The sequence below is a fragment of the Puma concolor genome, chromosome E4 (assembly GCF_028749965.1).
Source record: "Puma concolor isolate L17-30 chromosome E4, mPumCon1.1.hap2, whole genome shotgun sequence".
Lineage (NCBI taxonomy): Eukaryota > Metazoa > Chordata > Mammalia > Carnivora > Felidae > Puma > Puma concolor.
In genome coordinates this window covers 1,646,182-1,665,566 of record NC_141683.1, presented here as the reverse complement: position 1 = coordinate 1,665,566, position 19,385 = coordinate 1,646,182, and the positions used below count along the sequence as shown (strand labels likewise).

The 19,385-nt window shown below is 53.8% G+C and overlaps 1 protein-coding gene across 11 annotated transcripts in view; it reads left to right on the top strand.

The window, feature by feature from the left end:
• Positions 1-19,385, top strand: part of GON4L (gon-4 like) — a 75,222-nt gene that overhangs the window by 49,328 nt on the left and 6,509 nt on the right. For 10 of the 11 annotated variants that reach the window (XM_086693363.1, XM_086693371.1, XM_086693372.1 and 7 more), the window contains 12 exons: positions 954-994; positions 1,506-1,609; positions 3,919-4,117; positions 4,597-4,683; positions 5,631-5,802; positions 7,533-7,677; positions 9,202-9,352; positions 13,610-13,726; positions 14,100-15,755; positions 16,263-16,518; positions 17,081-17,265; positions 18,006-18,203. In XM_086693363.1, the coding sequence (XP_086549489.1) occupies positions 954-994; positions 1,506-1,609; positions 3,919-4,117; positions 4,597-4,683; positions 5,631-5,802; positions 7,533-7,677; positions 9,202-9,352; positions 13,610-13,726; positions 14,100-15,755; positions 16,263-16,518; positions 17,081-17,265; positions 18,006-18,203 (3,311 nt within the window). The remainder of the gene's footprint in view (positions 1-953; positions 995-1,505; positions 1,610-3,918; positions 4,118-4,596; positions 4,684-5,630; positions 5,803-7,532; positions 7,678-9,201; positions 9,353-13,609; positions 13,727-14,099; positions 15,756-16,262; positions 16,519-17,080; positions 17,266-18,005; positions 18,204-19,385) is intronic. The other variant, XM_086693365.1, reaches the window with a different exon arrangement.

The window sequence follows — 19,385 nt, the reverse complement described above, 5'->3', positions numbered from 1 at the left end:
CGAGGGGCTCTTACAGAGATGGTCACAGACCTGCCTCAGTCCCCTGGACCCGGCCTGTGACTCTGCACTCATTCAGTGACGGGCTTGCCTTCTTGGATAGTCGCATGGTTTTGGAGTGGCTGTGTCATATTAAACTTGAGGTCAACCAAAGTATTCACATCTTTTTCAGATTATTTTGAGCCATTTCACCTTTTCATCCATTTAAGAAACTGATTTTTGGGGTGCCTAGGTGGCTCAGTCGGTTAAGCGTCCGACTTTGGCTCGGGTCATGATCTTGCGGTCGGTGAGTTTGAGGCCCGCGTCTGGCTCTGTGCTGTCAGCACAGAGTCTGGAGCCTGCTTTGGGTTCTGTGTCTCCCTCTCTCTCTGCCCCTCCCCTGCTTGCGCTCTGTCTCTGTCTCTTAAAAATAAATAAACATTTAAAAAAAATTAAAAAACACCCTGATTTCGAAGAATCCTAAATGTAAGACTTTAAAGTTAAGTTTCACCCAATTAATTTGACAACACATGGGGTTTTAAGTCTGTCATCAGTTGGTCTAGCAGTCCCTTCCAGCTTTATATGATTTACAGATGTGATAAGTGTGTTTTTTGGGTCTTCTGGGTCATTGATGCAGTTGCTTGATGGTTTAGGTTCTGTCTTGACTGCACTCAGTAGGCCAGGACAGGACTGGATTTGCGTTATGGGAAGGTCATCTAGCTTATGTTCCTGTACGTCTTCCCAGCAGAACTTTCCGAAGGGTCCGTTCGTTCTGTCATGTGTCCCCAAGCATCTGGAACAGGGACTGAGCATAGCTGGTATTCAGGACACGTTTTTGAATGAATGAATGAATGATAGCCATGACGATTTTATCAAATGTCTTGCTGAAAACAAGACATACTGTCTTCTTGGAATTCCCTCTAATTGGAAAACAAAACTAACTTGAGCCAACAACTCTGTGTGGCTTTTTTTTCCAGAGAAGGAAGTGAATGAACTCATGGAAGAGCTGTTTGAAACTGTGAGTACGTGGTGCTTGAGTGGGGACTCGGGGTGGTGGATGTGGACTCACCAGCGAGCTCTGTCCTTTGGTCCCGGGGTTCTCCGTCCAGGAGGGTGGTTTGACCAAGCCAGTGCAGGGCCCTCGGGAGAGAGTATGGTGGGAGGAGAGTTTCGCTAACTAATAAACTTTGAGTACCCATATATGGGTTCTTCCTAGTAAAGTCCCCCCTGCAGACTTTGGGTGGCCTCCCCAACTGTCATTCATCATCCTTAAAGATTGCAGATTAGTTTTGGGATATTCTGGGCACAGATAGTTAGCCTTTCTCATAAACCTGTCTCTTAAAAGATATTGCTCTGTCTTCACCACTGCAAGTGGTCGATTGAGACACTTTGTTCCTGACCTGATGGTCAGCCGTGTGCACGATCGCGGGCGCTCTGAAGTGAGGACGAGTGAGGAAGCTCCTGCCTGCAGTCCTCCCTCCCCTCCTGCCGCTGGGCGACACGCACATGCTCATCCCCTCTGCCCGCAGTTCCAGGACGAGATGGGACTGTCCAACGTGGAGGATGACGGCCCAGAGGAGGAGGAGCGCGTGGCTGAGCCCCGGCCTAGCTTCAACACCCCTCAAGCCCTGCGGTAGGCTAGCCAGAGATGTTGAGGCGCAGAGGGGAGAAAAGCGTGTTTTCAGACGCTCGGGTTCCCGGTTTCCCGTTGCTAACTCCCCGCTGTCACTGATGGAAGGAGGGTCTCCCGTGAATCAGTCTCCTTGCTATGGGGCAGCACAGCCACAGACCAGGCTGCGTCTGTTTGGGAAGGGAGAGAAAACAGTAGCTGGCGTCCATAGCAGCCTCTCCAGGTGAGTGGTGCTGGAGCGGTGCGAGGACTCGGTGGCCAGCCACAGAAACCACCCCCGGTCATACCAGCCTTGTGTCCCTTTTGTTCTCCTCATTGGCCGTTGACGTTGTGTCAGTGTTAGTGACAGTCTGTGGCTGCGGCAGTAGGCGAGCAGCCCGCGAACCAGCTGCAGTCACGCCCGGGGCTTGGAGTCGCGCTGCCCCTCCACCCCCACGTGTGACGGGTCTGCACGGTCCATCTGGGCTGTAGTGTGTTGTCCATTCTTTCTGCGTAGCAGCACATGTGGTCAGGTGACTGGCTGGTGGTCAGGGTGTGCTCTGTGCCTGGGTGGTGCTGTGTGTGAGCTTAGCAGCGTGACCTGATCGGAGAGCTTGGGAGCCATCGGAAAGCTAGGCCTTCAGGGAACGGGCAATTTAGTACAGGAAACAAGGTCTGCTGACCGTTCCATAAAAGCCCGAAATACACGCCATTATAATAAATACCATAATATAATTACAACACAATCTCGGGATAGCCTCCCCCTCCCTTTTTTGTTTTTAACCTTCAATGAGGTATAATTTTCTTTACTGTTTATTTTTGAGAGAGTGTGAGTGGGGGATGGACAGAGAGAGGGGAGACAGAGGGTCGGAAGTGGACTCCATGCTGTCATCAGAGAGCCCGATGTGGGGCTCGAACTCATGAACCATGAGATCATGGCCTGAGCCAAAGTTGGATGCTCAACCCGCTCATGAGCCACCCGGGCGCCCTCTTATTCAGGTATAATTGACAAAATTGTAAGATACTGAAAGTGTGCTACGTGGTATAGGATAAAAGTTTACATTGTAAAAGATCCTCCCCCCCCCCCCCCCCCCATCGAGTTAGGGAACACTTTATCATTTCACCTATTTACTTTTTTGGGGGGAAACATTTTCGAGATTTCTAAGAGTCTTTCTTTGACCCACTTTCTGAGTTCATAATGCAGTTGATTTGTGAACATGCTTTGGTCGCAGGGAAAGTGAGCCATCGGTGTCCCCCTCGTCAGCCACCTGAGCAATACTTTGTAAAACCAGCCGCGGGCTGTTTGTGCTTCATCCACGGTTCTCGTGCTTCTGCTCCTCTGTTGTTCTGCCGGGAGCACAGACAATGGAGTTTTCAGATCTCAGGAAACATTGTACCCAGGCTCGTGCCATGACGTTAGGTTTTTAGCCTGTGCCTGCTAAAAACTGTGAAAGGAAACATAGTGTTTATCTCCAGAGGCTACAGAAAAGTTACCATGTAGCTGTTGTTACTCTTGTTGCCACGTAGAGATTTCATACTTGCTGGAGCTGGTTGTGTCCTGACTGCACAGAACCCCGGTCCTGCCTTAATCCTGGAGTGCGGGGGCTCTGCCTCAGAGCCGGCCTGGGAGCTAGGCATGTGGGTGCTTCAGCCCTGGATGGCCGCTCTCAGGAGGCGGGGGCCGGTCCCACAGCCGAGGGGAGGGATTTGGGCTAGAAGGGGAGGTGCTCACGGGCAGGCAGGGCGATACTTGAACCAGCTTCTCACTGTGTTTCCCAGCTGCCCTGTGGTTTAGTGGATCCCTTCACACTAGGTCTTGGTCAGAAAGGAAGGCAGGGCAGCCTAGATGGATGGGAGTGGCAGGAGGGCAGAAGCCGGACCTGGGGTGTGGTCATGTGTGAGTGAGGGAACAGATGCTGGGTTTGGAGAAGATTCCGTGTCACCGTTAGGGACACGTCCCAGGTTAATTGTGGATGTCAGGAGGCCCCAAGGATGAGGGGCTCCTCCCGCTGGCTCACGGACTCCTTTGTTATCCAGACATTTCTCTGTTCCTAGATTTTTGTCTAACTTCTCCTTCATTTGTGTATTATGTAGAGGACTAATCGTGGAAGAATGAGGGGGCAGTGCAGTTCGGGACCATCTTATTTGAATTTTTGCTAGCAGCTTATGCTAACAGACTTGGATAGACTGGGAGTTTGTTGGCTGAAGTGGGATGTGGGAGTTGGCAGAAGGTGGAAGTTACGCAGACTCTTAGCCTGCCGTCGTCGGGGGGACTTGGACGTGCTGGGGACCTAGGGAATGTTCACGTGCGGTCACCTCCCTGTCGGGGATAGGTTTGAGGAACCACTGGCCAACTTGCTAAATGAGCAGCACCGCACAGTGAAGGAGCAGCTTGAACAGCTGAAGGTGAAGAAGTCTTCGGGCAGACAGCAGCAGGAGGTCGAGAGGGCGAAGCCCCAGAACGAGAAGGTCCACCAGACGCTGACTCTAGACCCGGCGCAGAGGCGGCGGCTTCAGCAGCAGATGCAGCAGGTAAGACCCCTCGGCGAGGCCGGCGCCGGGTCGTCCGCGGCCCGCCGCTGAAGCGGTGGTCTGAATATCCGGAGCAGGTGGCTCGATGTGCCTTCTCATCGCTTAGGCCCTCGGAAGGCACCGTGTTTGTACCCGTAGGGCTCAGGCAAGAGCACTCGTGCACGTGGCCACCCTTAACATTAGGATCACAGGTTTCTGTCTCTCCTAATCCGTTCTGAACTGAACAGCCTCACTTCCCGGAGGAGTTTTTTCTTCTTCCTAATTTCAGTCCCTCTGGTCTGAGGCTAAGATTCCTCTGGCTCTGTCATTTTGCTGGAGGAACATCTCTGAGAGACTCACACCACGCAAAGGTGCCATCTCCTCGTCTCTTCGGAAAGCAGAGCGTGTGGTCGAGTGGCAGACGTCTTGGGAGAGCCTTCCGGGTCCCTGGAGTGACAACCTCGTAACGTGTCGCTGTGTCGTTTCTTTTCCCTCCTTAGCACGTGCAGCTCTTGACGCAGATTCACCTTCTTGCCTCCTCCAACCCCAACCTCACTTCGGAGGCCAGCACCACCAGGATATTTCTCGTAAGGCTCCACGTGTCCTTCCCTCTACAGACTTGGGGGTCGGTTAGCCTGGGAGGTCGCTTCGCACAGATGCTCACCCGCCACCGTCTACGTTCATTCTTGTCTCCTGCACACGTTGGCAGCTACTCCTGTGGCTTCCTGCGTTTGCCAAGAGAGCATGAGGCTCTGACCTCCAGGAAGACCAGAGAGCCATCCGGTTTTCTTAGGACTGTTCTGTGACTTTTTTGTTGGGCTTTCTTCCTCATCTTTAGACTTACCCTGACTTCTTAGGTTTTCCGTACTTCTGTTCTTTTTACTGAATTCATTGTCCGTTCATGTGGCTCAATAGCTACGTGTATAGGATTAATTTCGGTTCTGACATTTTTAAGCATTCTGGAGGAAAGGGTTTTAATTTTGAATTGTCTAGGTGTTATTCAGAGAAACCAAAAGAAAGTTTTAATTTTTTTTTTTTTTTAACGTTTATTTATTTTTGGGACAGAGAGAGACAGAGCATGAACGGGGGAGGGGCAGAGAGAGAGGGAGACACAGAATCGGAAACAGGCCCCAGGCTCCGAGCCATCAGCCCAGAGCCCGACGCGGGGCTCAAACTCACAGACCGTGAGATCGTGACCTGAGCTGAAGTCGGACGCTCAACCGACTGCGCCACCCAGGCGCCCCGAAAAGAAAAAGTCGTAAAAAGTAATTGTTCTCACTCTTGAGAACCTCAGTTCTAGCTGGGGAGCCAGAGCGAGCACCCTGCAGGCTGAGCGGTGGAACCAGTGTCGGCGCCCCTCCTGGATACCTGAGGGCTCAGCCACAGAGTGCCGTGGGTGGAGTAATTATAGTGATTGACTTCTACCTGTGTTTACCCTCCAGCTGGAGGGCAGGTCTCCCCTCAGGGGCTGACAGGGGCTCCGCTAGTGTTAGTCGTCTGGGACTGAGGTCTCCTTTGTGCCCTGTCTTCCCAGAAGGAGCTGGGAACCTTTGCTCAGAGCTCCGTCGCTCTCCGCCATCAGTTCAACCCGAGGTTTCAGACCTTGTTCCAGCCCTGTAACCTGCCGGGGGCAGTGCAGCTCGTGGAAGCCTTCAGCACGCATGTCAGCGTCGACTGGAGTCCTCGGAAAACTGTCAAGAAGACTGGTAGGGACAGATCTGTTCACTTCTGCCTTTACTTGCCTTGACAAGTGGGAGTCTCACCCCATACCTGGCGTCCTAGCAGACGGGACGTTGATACCCACTGCCTAAGTTCTGGAAGGACGTGACGGTGCTTGGGCTTCCGTGAGGGATGGGGCGGTGGACAGGACGGTGCAGGGGGCAGAGATGTGCGCTCCGTGCTGAGAAGTGTCCCAGACGGATGTGAGGGGGGGAAGCACCACGCGCGAGGTCGGGACAGCCTGGGGTCTGGCAGAGGAAAGTCAAGTGCTTAAGTTGGTTTGTGGTTAGGGTTTTACTCTCTTTTTCATCAAGAAACTTTTATTTTCCTTCATGGTTGCAATGGTGTCTCCATTTTGGTTTTTTTTGTTTTTTTTGTTTTTTTTAAAGATCATTTGAACATTAGCAAATGCATTTTATTTTTATTTATTTATTTATTTATTTATTTATTTATTTATTTATATATTTATTTTTTAAACGTTTTTATTTATTTTTGAGACAGGGAGAGACAGAGCATGAACAGGGGAGGGTCAGAGAGAGGGAGACACAGAATCTGAAACAGGCTCCAGGCTCTGAGCTGTCAGCCCAGAGCCCGACGCGGGGCTCGAACTCACAGACCGCGAGGTCATGACCTGAGCTGAAGCCGGCCGCTTAACCTACTGAGGCACTCAGGCGCCCCGGTGTCTCCATTTTGAATGAAATGTTGATTTGGGGATTAGGCACAAATCAGACGTGTTGAACATTTGCCACGTTCGATATTCTGAAGATGGTGCTGGCTGGCTTTCTACCTTGCATCGCTGAGTAGTTTGTGAGAAAATGTGTGCTGTTCCCTTGAATGAAATGATTGCTTCTGATTTGTTTCCTGGTTTAGAAGATCAGTTGTGGTTTGCTCCGGCTGTGTTGGTCTTTGGATTTTCTTTTTAAATCTCTGACTTTTGCAGTGAAGTTGAATATAATTGAGTTTAAGTATACTGTGTCACACACAGGGATCTCAAACTAGTTTCTTAGCCCTGTGTTGGTAATGAAAACTTGCACACCGTGGTGATAAATGCCGCCTGTGGGGTCTCTTGGTTTCTTCTGGGGAGATAAAAACATTTGTGGAGGGAGAACCACGAATTCAGTCGTGTTTCCTCTCTCTGGAGAGGCAGACAGGCCTGGAGTTGAGAGGCTGAGGCAGCAGGACAGAACTGAGTGAGACGGAGGTGTCTCACTCCTCCTATGGCTTTTGTTCCCAACCCCAGGAGGACTCTGGGAGGACTTAATGAAAGTTAAGTAAGAATCAAATCAAATAAAATTTGGAATACCAGGTTTGTGAGGGAGATTGAAGAAGTTCACATCTTACCCTGGAAGAAAGCAAGCATTGTTGAAGGTCACTTATCTTCCAAGGATCTAAAGGGGGAGAGGAGGTAACGACTTTGAGCACACAGTGAGCTGGGTGTTCTCGGTCATCATTGTTGTGAGTGTCCCTGTTACTTAGGGGTTAGGGGTCCCACACGGGAAGGGTGAGAGGACTAGTTGGCAGGAGCTCACGGGGGACTCCCGGCAGGCATGTGTCAGGCCGAGGACGATGGCTGAAACCTTGGGCGAGGCAGGGCGGGAGGGCGGGCTTCCCTAGGGAGGGACAGCTCTAGATAAATGCGAGAATGCGTTCGGAAGCTTTTGTGACGCCCTCCTTTATTCTAGAATTTCATTTACCACAGGATTTTGTTTTCTCACAGCAGATGAATTTCCCTGTTTGCCAAAGCAAGTGGCTTGGATCCTGGCCACGAGCAAGGTGTTCATGTATCCAGAGCTACTTCCAGTGTGTTCTCTGAAGGCAAAGAATCCCCAGGATAAGATTTTCTTCACGAAGGCCGAGGACAAGTAAGAGTTTGCTGTGGGGGAACAGATGCACAGGGTGACCCGAGGAGAACTAGTTGTTTCTCTTGTGCTCAGGGGAGATAGGGCGTGTGTCATCAGACATGGACACACAAGGCCAGAAGCAAAGCGGTCTCGCTGGGCCCACTCCTGTGCTGTGTCCGCAGCAGCAGTGCCAGGGGGACTGCTCTTTTTGGGGAACAATGTGCAGTTTTGAAACATTTTTAACTTGTGTTTTGTTTTTGAGTTATTGTAAAAACCAGTCTCATAGTACTGGTAGAAGAAATTTTTCAAAGGAGAAAAAATTAAAAAAAAAATGTTTTTAAAGTGTCTATTTTTGAGAGAGAGAGACAGAACGTGAGCAGGGGAGGGGCCGAGAGAGAGGGAGACACAGAATCCGAAGCAGGCTCCAGGCTCTAAGCTGTCAGCACAGAGCCCGACGTGGGGCTCGAACTCACGGACCGTGAGATCATGACCTGAGCCAAAGTCGGAAGCTCGACCGACTGAGCCACCCAGGCACCCTGATGTTTTATTTATTTTTGAGAGAGAGAGAGGGAGACACAGAATCCGAAGCAGGCTCCAGGCTCTAAGCTGTCAGCACAGAGCCCGATGCGGGGCTCGAACTCATGAACCGGAGATCATGACTTGAACTAAAGTGGGACGCTTAACCGATGGAGCCACCCAGGCGCCCCAATGGCAAAAAATTTTTATCTGTTATTCTAACCACCCTAAGACAATGATTTTTCTTTTTTTCTTTCCTTTGTGGGTTTTTTTTTTTTTTTTGTAAATTCTCCTGCTGTAGGGCTTGAACTCACAGCCCTGAGATCGAGAGTCACATGCTCTATCCACCTAGCCAGCAAGTGCCTCCAATGATTTTTCTTTTTGCATTTTCCATATAATCTTTATTGGCAATTTAAGTATAATTTTGTTTTGTTTTGTTTTTACCTAACGCCTTGAAATTGTTCTTCTGTACTGTCACATTGTCTTTACTTTTGTTTCTGTGTGTTGTCTTTTAAAGTGATATTTAACGGCCTTACGATAGTCCTTTTATTTGCCACTTTTATTTTTTCTCCTCTCTTGTTTTGCTGTTGTAGCGAGGCTTCCCCAAGGATCTGTGTGCATAGAGCTTTTGAAAGTATTTTGGGTTTACCCCTTTGGGTAAATTGCCAAGCGTGAGGTTATTTGACGAAGGTCATGAACACTTCCACGGCTCTTGATTTGTGCCGCCCACTGCCGTGGCGGCCTGTGGTGTACAGGTGCCGCGGTTGAGTGGGTCGTGTGGGGAGGCGGTTGGTGCTGAGTTTAACGTCACACAGAGCCCGTTGTTCATCTCATACTTGTTCCCTGAGCCCCATTCTCCTTCCTTTGCCTTCCTTTGAGCTGAGCAGGTCTTAGAACCTACCAGCTCTCAGGAAACGCCGGCCATTCTGTGTCGACTCACGCAAGAATGAGGTGTGGGAACGGTGGGTCGTACCCCGCGGAGTTCTCTGGGGAGAACTGCCCCGCTGGTCAGCACTGCCCCTCTCTCAGTTTGTTGGCTTTAGGGCTAAAGCACTTTGAAGGGACCAAGTTTCCGAAGCTGCTGATGAGCAAGTACCTCCTCACCTGCAAGACCGCCCACCAGCTGACCGTGCGGATCAAGAACCTCAACATGAACCGCGCGCCTGACAACATCATCAAAGTGAGTGCCTGGCTCCTCCCGCCCCAGCTGGGGGCTCCCGGGCAGCCCTTCCTCCCCTCGAAGTCCCTCGTCCTCCTCTTACGGGCATTTCTCCTAAAAATAAAAGCATCCCAACTCTTAAAATATTTCTTGACCTCACGCTTCCCTCTAGCTGCCTGTCTTCTTGGCCTCCAGCCTTCTTGAAAGGGTGAACGACATTCCACCGTATCCTTGTCCTTGGCTCTTTCTGTCAAAGTTAAAAGTACATACTTCGTAAAAGGTACCTAAGAGCTTTGAAGAGTCGGATAGTTCTGTGAGGCTGATCATGAAAACTGGTATTTCTCTCTCCGTTTCCTGCTGCCGTTTTGAGGGGTGGCTTGCGGGTCGTTGCCACCGCTTGACGTTTTGCCCTGAGGCGTCACTTAACTCAAGCGCAACCATGGCGGCGGAGACTCAGCCCTCCCCTCCTCCCCGTGCCACAGCCCCTCGTCACCACGTGGCATCTCCTGTTGCCTGGCTTTCCCACGAGACCACAGTTGGCTAGATCGTGTTCAGGGCTCACGTTAAAACGTGATAGCGCGTTGTGAACGCTCCTCGCAGCTGAGCGGTGTGGTCCAGCCTGGTTGCTTGGCTTTTCCTGCGGGCATGTAGTGTTTTGTGGGGTAGTTGTTGCATTTGGGGAGTGGGCAGAGCTCGCTCTCAAGGGTGTGTGCTAGCTGGTCAGCACTGGACTTTACCTCCATGTTACAGATCTCCTCTGAGTGTGTTCACAGTGTGGATGTTCTGTCCCTGACTCCTCTGAGGCTGTTCCCTCTGGACAGGCTGCTCTCTCGCCTTGTCGCACAGTGTCTTCTTGGGCTTCCCCTCCCCATCATCCTGGGGCTTCCTTGTGCCTCTTACCTGTGTGCATCCTCCTAGTCCCCGAACCCCCATCTGTTTCGTCTGCTTTATTCACCCTGTTTTAGTGGAGCACAGCCTCGTAGCAATCTGGGGGAGAATGCTAGAGAAACAGGTGTTTCCGTTTAGACTGTCCGTATTCACGGTATTCACGCTCCGCGGATTGGACCAGAGGCTGTGCCTGCTTTAGCTGCTGTGCTGTATATTTGGTTTGTGTGTGTAACTGTTGTCACCGTGTGACATAAGGTCTGGCCATTGGGAGAACCTGGGGGAAAGCTACGTAAGACCTTTCTAGTTTTGCAACTTTTTATGCGTCTGTAATTGTTTAAAATAACACATTGAAAAATATATCCCTTTTCTACTCGCCACCTTTAGGAAGTCTGGAATTTGAGGTTGGAAATCATGTTTTTTTAATGTATTTAATTTTGAGAGAGGGAGTGCGAGTGCACGAGCAGGGAAGAGCAGAGGGAGAGAATCCCAAGCAGGCTCCACACCCAGTGCAGTGCCCGACGCGGGGCTTCATCTCATGAACCGTGAGGTCATGACCTGAGTCGAAATCAAGAGCCAGACGCTTAACCGACTGAGCCACCAGGTGCCCCAAAGTTGAAAATAATTGTTCTTAGAAAGTTTAAGGGCTGGGGTGCCTGGGTGGCTTAGCTGATTAAGCGTCTGACTCTTCGAAGGACCTTGCTGCATTTTCTCCTAGTCGCTACTTCCGCCTCTAGAGATTTGATGCCATTTTGCCTCTTGAACCTGTGTGACACCTGCGCTTCCTGTCCCCCTACAGCATGTAGGGTTTTTCCTTTTCTCCATTGTTTTGGAATTTCATGGTAATATGAATGCCTAGAATGCCTAGTATGGGTCTGTCATTAGCTCTGCGAGGACTGGGCGGCCCCCACCATTGGCCTGTCCGTGTCAGGTGCCCGGCCTCCCCGCGGTGGTCTCCTGCTGTCTTCTCTTTTTCCAGCACTCGATCTTCTGTTGGCCTTTCTGGCATGTTACTTCAGCTTTTTCTTTTTCTTGTGACTTTTTCTTTCTCTTTGCTTTTCCTGTTAATATTTTTAATTTCCGATAGCTTTTTTTTTGTTCATTGAATAGTTTTTAATGGTGGATGGCAGAGGGTGCGTGGGAAGCAGGACAGGACGGAGGCTGGACCTGTCTCCGGCAGCCTCAGTCCAGCCGCTGCTGTTGGGCTGGGGGGAGGCCGCCGTCTGGCTACACCAAATGGGGTGGGATTTGGGCGGCACCTGTCCCCTTCGTCACCCGGTTCTGCTTCCAGCTTTACCCCCGCTTCTCTGTGTTTTTCTCCAACATCTGTCTAGCTGGTCCTTAAAACTTCTTTCCGTGTGGGATCTGGCTCTTCCTTTCCCTGTGTCTCTACTCATCCGTCTGCTCATTAGCTTTGAAGACTGTGTTGCTTTTACCTTTTCTTCCATCTGCTCTCTATATAGGCTTTCACCTCACCACAGCTCCCTTCTGTTTTCATGGGGTTTTAAGAAGGAACAAAGCTGGGGTGCCTGGGTGGCTCAGTCGGTTAAGCGTCCGACTTCGGCTCAGGTCATGATCTCACAGCTTGTGGGTTCCAGCCCTGGGTCGGGCTCTGTGCTGACAGCTCAGAGCCCAGAGCTCAGAGCCTAGAGCCTGCTTCAGATTCTGTGTCTCCCTCTCTCTCTGCCCCTCCTCCACTCATGCTCTGTGTCCCTCTCTCTCAAAAATTAATCGACATTTAAAAAAAAAAAAAGAACAAAGCTAAATGGATGTGTTTAATCTGTTTTAACAGTAAGTTTCTCCTTTCCTGTGTAACCGCTGCAAGTGTGGGCGTCTTCCCTGCAAAACTCAGTGCATTCCCTGCTAACGATCCGGGGGCTGTGTTCCCGTTAGCGATCTGGGGGCTGCTCTCTGGCTCTCCTCTGGGTGGCTGTCCCGCTGACCCTGCAGCTTGCTCACTTCTGCAACACCCTCTTGCTCTCGCTGCGGCTGCTTCCCCAGGTCTGCCTGCCCTGCTCAAGTGTCCGTGTTCCACAGGGGCCTTGCAGCGTGCAGGCCCTTCCACGTTCGTGCGTGTTGGCGCGATCTGTCTCCTCACGGTCCTCGGGCCTGTGTCTTCGGTCTGGACTTTTCTCCCAAGTGTCTGCGTCGCGTCACCAACTGTTGCCAGGAAGTCTTCTTTCGGTCTCCTTGCTGACTTCTCAGTCTGAACCGTGTCCCTTTGCACCTTCCAGGTGTTGCCACCAACCTCCCCCACCAGCAGACCCCCCCCTCCCCCCGCCACACCACTCGCCCCTGCTATGATCTGCTCGTTCTGGTTGTTGTCTCAGCCCACGTTGCTGCGAGTTCTCCTTGACCCCTGCAGCGTGATCACTTCTGCCTGCTGCTCTGTCACCAAGTCCTCTGTTGTCTTAACCTGCTTCCTACCCTGCTGCTCATTGGCTTAGTGCTGGCCTTGGCGACACCGTGAGGAACACGCTAGTTTCTACCCGCGGTTTCTGGCTCCATTTATCCTGTCCCTCACGTTGCTGCCATAGCCACCTCCAGATAACCTTTCTGGACACGAGTCAGACCGCCTGGTGTGGCACAGAAGGCCTGCCGTGTCTTACCTCTGACTTGTCCCTGAAAGTCTCTCCATGTTCCTGTGTTGCAGCCAGACCAGTCTCTGTGGTTCCTTACATGCATTCAAGGTTTGGAACCAGAAGTCTGCTCTGCCCGTTCCCCACCCCGCCCCGCCCCTTTGCTCAGCAAACTCTATGCCTTTAAGATTCATCTGTAGTTGCATCTGCTCCAGAAATATCCTTATTGTTCAAATGTCAGATGTGTGTCATTGTTTTGTGCATTTTTGTACTCTTTCACAGAGGATGTCATTGTTGACCTCTTTGACTGTCTCCTACTAGTCTGTAAGCCCCTGGGGGGCAGGAATGTCTTCTCTTATTTGTACCCTCAGCCTGTAGCACAGATGTTGCTTGAATGGATGCTTACTGTCACCGTGAGTTCACTCTCCCTGTAAATTTACTCTTAAAACTGTCTCTGTCTCTCTTTTCTTCTTCTTTCCCTCCTTTCTGGTGTCCCTTGCACCGTTATTTCCTTAATAGGAAGTGTCCATGTGTCCCGGATGAGGGCTCAGGCACTGTCATGACAGCTGAGTAGGAGCAGGTTTTAAGTATGAGCACTCTGACCATCTGCTTCCTTTTCTCTGTGACCTAAACTTGTCCCTGTCTGATGACACAGAGTGTTGTAAAATCTTTATTGGAGATTAGTGTCATTTGAGGTGTAGAAGCATTTAACATGTGCTGTGTGTGTGTATGTTAGAGCACACTCCTCTCCCCAGCCTGACAGGGCAGTGTTTCTGGACAGAATGTAACTCGTGTTTCATTCCTTCTTGCTCAGTTTTATAAGAAGACCAAACAGCTGCCCATCCTGGTGAAGTGCTGTGAAGAGCTCCAGCCGCATCAGTGGAGGCCGCCTGTAGAGAGGGAGGAGCACCGGCTTCCATTCTGGTTAAAGGTGCAGCCTTGCTCCCCGAGTGTGCATGCGGCGGGGGGACACCACACCCTGCCAGAGACGTCAAGGGCCACTTTATGCCTTCAGAGCTGGAGTTGCAGGCCTGGGGCCCGGGCACTCCTCCTCATGCACCCTTCCTCTCCTGCTTCTTGTCCTTCCCCAAGGTGGCTCCACAGCCTTCGATAAGTGGTGGGTCAAATGCATTTCTAGAGGCTGTGATTGGAATGTAGTCTTTGTAGAAATTTTGTGTCCTGCAGGAGAAACTTTAGAAAGATTTCTCGAGACTGTCCGGGAAAGGCCCCTCAAATCCAGGAAGCCCTGTTCTTTTTGCCAGGGTCTGACATGTGCTGGATCCGTGTGTTCTTGTTCTCAATAGGCCAGCCTGCCGTCCATCCAGGAGGAGCTGTGGCGCAGAGCTGACGGCGCCAGAGGGGTAGGAGGTGTGACGGGAGCCGCTGAGGTCAGCTCAGAGCCAGGCCTGGGGCCAGGCAGCTCGGAACTGGGGAGTGAAACTCCGTACCCACTGCTGTTGCCCAAGGGTGTGGTCCTGAAACTGAAGCCAGTTGCCAACTGTTTTTCCAGGAAGGCCTGGAGACAGAAGCGGCCGTCAGTCCTGAAGCCCCTCCTAATCAGACCCAGCCCCTCTCTCCAGCCTGGCTCCACCCCCGGGAAAACACCGGCGAGGTCCACTCCGCCAGAAGCCCCTCCAAGCAAAATGGTGGTCCGAATTCCTCACGTGATCCAGCCAGCTGCTGTCGTGCAGACGGTGCCAGGTGTCCCTCCGCCGGGAGCCCCTGGTGGGGACAGTTTTGAGTCTCCGACGGCACTGCCTTCCACGACCCCTGAGGCCAGGACCGGCTTCCCCCTGTCTGAGCCCCAGACTGCGCTCCCCTCTGCCCCTGTGCCCAAGGTGATGCTGCCCTCACTTGCCCCATCTAAGTTTCGAAAGCCGTGTGCGAGGCCGAGAGCCTCAAAGAGAAAGGGGGCCAAGGCCTCTCTGTGTCTGGAGCCAGCCTCCCTCATCCACCCCGTACCTGTTATCTTCACTGTGCCTGCTGCCACGGTCAAGGTGGTGAGCCTTGGCAGTGGCTGCAACGTGATCCAGCCTGTCAGTGCGGCTGTGGCCCAGAGTCCACAGGCCATTCCCATCACCACCCTCCTGGTGAACCCCACTTCCTTCCCCTGCCCACTGAGTCAGCCCCTTGTGGCCTCCTCTCTCCCACCCCTGATTGTCTCCGGCAACTCTGTGAGTCTTCCTGTCCCGCCCGCCCCTGAAGATAAGGCCCCGGTGAGTGTGGACATCAGTTGTCCTTTGGCTGAAGGGAAAAATGCCTTTCAAGGCCTAGAACCCAAATTAGAACCCCAGGAACTGTCTCCTCTCTGTGCCCCTGTCTTCCCCAAAGAGGAGCACAGCCCAGGGCCACCAGCAGCAGACCGTGTGTGCCAGGAAGAGCTGTCGGAGAACAGCGCCTGTGGCTGGACTCTTGTGAAAGCAGAGGATGGGGGGCAAGGTCTGGAGCCGCCCCTGGGCTCCCGAGAGTCTCTGAGCACACCCCCCCGGGACTTGGAGGACGTCGTCAAGATGGAGCCCAGAGACCCCGGGGAGGACGCCTGTGAGGACAGCAGGGCAGGGTGTTCTGTGGGATTGGACGCTGGCTTCCCAGGGGAGGAGCCAAGGAGGCCGCCCGTCTTACAGCAGGAGGAGGAGGAGGAGGAGGGAAGTCAGCCAGCGAGAACCTCTTCAGCCTCTCGGGACGAGGGACACTCGGGAGCCGTGAGCAAAGGCTCTCCGAGGACCGCTTCCTCCTGTACCGACCCCGACGCGGCGCGCAGCAGCCCCCCTGGGAAGTGTGAGGGCTTCGCTAGCGCTGACTGCCAGGCGGCCGGGACCCCGGCTGGGCCGGAAGCTGGGGCGGAAAAGGACGGGCCGGAGGAGGAGGAGGAGGAGGACTTTGACGACCTCACCCAAGATGAGGAGGACGAGATGTCCTCGGCCTCGGAGGAGTCTGTGCTGTCTGTCCCCGAGCTCCAGGTGAGAGCCAGGGAATGTTCTCATGTGTTCTGTGGTCTCAGCCATTTGCCTGAGTGACGGATAGGCCACCCGCTTGCTTGCTGCCTCTAGACAGTCCTGCCTTCAGTTCGACTCTTGAAAACGTTGCAAGACACGCCGTGGGGGTGGAGGCGAGGGGAGGAAAAGGGTGGACGTGTACTTACGAGTTTCGCTTGGCACAGGGTCCCTTAACTGTTAGATCGAATCACCTGTGCACGGTTTGAACGCCTACGTGTGTAGGTCCTGAGCGTGGACCCTGGCAGAGGAGAGCCGTATTCAGAGTAGAGGGTGGCCTTTAAAAACGCATCTTCTTCCCACGGTCCCCTGCCACCAGGCTGCAAGCGTAGCTCTCCCTGGGTGCCGACTCCACGTTGGACCCCGGAGGCTGTGCCCAGGCGACCGTGCTCCGGTGTCTGTGCTGGGGGGTTGTGCCGGTGGCTCCTGGCGAGCCGATGCCAGCCCTGGGGATGCTCTCGGGGGGGGTCGCAGGAGACGATGGAGAAGCTGACCTGGCTGGCTTCTGAGAGGCGCGCGGGCCAGGAGGGCGAGTCCGAGGAGGAGAACTCCCAGGAAGAGAACTCTGAGCCCGAGGAGGAGGAGGAGGAAGAGGCAGAAGGGATGGAAAGCCTGCAGAAGGAGGATGAGATGACAGACGAGGCCGCTGGAGACCCTGCTGAGAAGCCGCCGGCCACCTTTGCCTCGCCCAGGACAGCTCCGGAGGCGGAGGCCGGCAGCGCCCCGCCAGGTGAGTGTGCATGCGGGCGTGTGCGGGGCCCAGCTGGCCTCCTTTCTGCCGGGCGTGCAGAACAGTCTAGAAACCAGGTGTGAGTTTTCCAAGGAAATCCTCTGGACCTCCCCTGCCCTCCGCCCTCCCCAGACACGTTTGCCCGGTCGGTGCCTGTGCTGGTTTGTACCAGCTGTTAGATTTGTTACCGGGTTCATCCCGGGTTTTCGGTGGCGCTCAATCCATCTGTCACGCGTGAGGCTGAGAGCTACGTTTATTTCAGAAGACACTGCCGTTCCTCAGCAACACGTAGTCCTCCGAGAGCCCAGCGTACGACTGTGCTCGCTCTCAGGACTCCCTTTCTCAGTGCACAGTAGCGGAGGTGCCCTGAGCGTCCCAGAGAGCACGGCTGTGCAGCCCGCACAGGGCTCACCTGCCGGTCTTGCCTTCCCGCCACTTTCCCACCAGCTCTTCTCCCGAGGCCCTCCCAGACCCGGAGCAGGGGGTGGGGTCTCCTGAGGAGCCGGGGCGGAAGGGCGGCGCGGTGGGGTCGGAGCAACCGTGGGCTTGGTGTCTTCTCCAGGAGAGGGTGGCAGGGCTGCCGGGAAGGGCCGGAGCAGCCAGCGGGCTCGCGGCCGGCGGGGAGGCCGGGCCCGGGCCAGCAAGGACACCTCCAAGCTCCTGCTGCTGTACGATGAGGACATCCTGGAGCGGGACCCACTCAGGGAGCAGAAGGACTTGGCCTTCGCCCAGGCTTACCTGACCAGGGTAGGCAGATGCCGCTTCCTGTTACCGTCCCTCCGAGCTCGGCTGCTTCTTCCAGGGATCTGTGTGAGGGGCCGCGAGGCACAGGGCTCAGTGACACGTGGCTTGTCGTAGTCCCTGAGCATCACCCCTCTGTTGTTCAGAAAGCTGGGAAAGGTGATCCCACCATCATCGTGAGGGGGACTTCACGGGTTGGCTAATAAGGGCCTATCCCGGGCTCACAGCTTGAGAAGAAAGACCTATTGTGCATCGGCCCGAGGGTGGACCTCAGGGAAGCACCTTGGTCTCCAGAGACATGAGCCAGCCTGTTCCTGTCTTGTGCCACAGTCTCATTCTCTTGGTCCCGCCCCCCCGCCCCCCCAGCAAGGGGGTGTGCTCGCAGTGACAGTCCTGCCTCACCTTCCTGACTCCTGTATTATTTACCCTCAGTTGATGCTGTGCACAGGGCGCTCCTTCTCTATTTCAGCGGGGAGCTGAAGTCCGGGACAGGGTAGGACTGTGAGCTAGAGAAACTTGCTGGTCTTGTGGGCAGGGCTGTGGTTTGTGGATGCCCGCCACCGGAAGAGAGCTGTGCCTCGCTCGGTGCGGTGTCCGCCACGAACAGATCTGGGGATCTGTCAGGAGCGGCCTGTGCAGGGCGGGTCTCGGAGCTCTCTAGCGGGGCCCCCGCTCCTCGGTCCGTGCTGCTGTTTCGTTTTGGGGCCCGCGGACAGAGCACTGATGGTGGCACGTCTCCTGCGCAGGTGCGAGAAGCCCTGCGGCACGCCCCTGGCAAGTACGAGGACTTCCTTCAGGTTATCTATGAGTTCGAGTCAAGTCCTCAGCGGCAGACCGCTGTGGATCTCTACAGAAGCCTGCAGATCCTGCTCCAGGACTGGCCTCAGCTGCTCAAGGACTTTGCTGCTTTCCTGTTGCCCGAGCAGGCTCTGGCCTGTGGATTAGTAAGTGGATGGGGTTGCTGGGTCCGGTGACAGTGGGGCCGAGCGAGGTTCACGGACACTGTGCCCGTCCCCCGACGGCCCCTGGTCAGATGACCCTGGCATGGCCCACAGAGCCCTTTTCTTTTCAAGAGGTGATCTTCCTGGCCCCTCGTCTCCCCATTTCTTTATGTGTGCCATGTGGGGTCGTACCTTTACTTGCCCTCACGGGCCTCAGGTAAATCATGTGCCCTCTGCGCCTCACTGTGGTAAAACAGGCGATCGTTCAACAAACACTTAACCGAGTGCCTAGTACATGTTGGGCAGAGCTCTAGGTGCCGAGAGTACAGCCATTACAAAAGGGTGACATCCTTGCCCGTGTGGAGCTTCCACTCTCCTGGGAGAGTCAGGTGATAAACGGTGAAATGCATATAGTAAGTAGATTTGAGGATCAGAAAGCCGACAGAAATAGTAAATGTGCATAGCGCTTCCTGGTGACAAGGCCTCACAGAAGAACACGTCGGGAGGGAGGAGTGAGGGCTGTCGGTGGAATGGGGCAGGGGACTACAGTTGTATCACATGCACGGTGGTGTGGGATGGCCGGCACGTAAGGTGACGTTTGAAGTTTTGGAGAGAAATGTGTAACCACGAGGGAATATCCCGGTGGTTCTGGACGTCTTGTCATGGTTGAGAGACACCGGAATGAGTGGTGCAACGAGATGGTTCTGATGGTCTTGAGGCAGTCACATGGGAGTGGGGTGATTTTTTTTTTTTTTTTTAATTTTTTTTTCAACGTTTATTTATTTTTGGGGACAGAGACAGAGCATGAACGGGGGAGGGGCAGAGAGAGAGGGAGACACAGAATCGGAAACAGGCTCCAGGCTCCGAGCCATCAGCCCAGAGCCCGACGCGGGGCTCGAACTCACGGACCGCGAGATCGTGACCTGGCTGAAGTCGGACGCTTAACCGACTGCGCCACCCAGGCGCCCCTGATTTTTGTTTTTTAAGTCTATTCTTTTGAGAGAGGGAGAGACAGAGAACAAGTGGGGGAGGGGCAGAGAGAGGGAGAGAGGATCCAAGGCAGGCTCTGTGTCGACAGCAGAGAGCCAGCCCTGTGTGGGGCTCGAACTCACGAACCGTGAGATCATGACCCGGGCTGAAGTCGGCTGCTCAACCGACAGCCACCCGGGTGCCCTGGGAACGGGG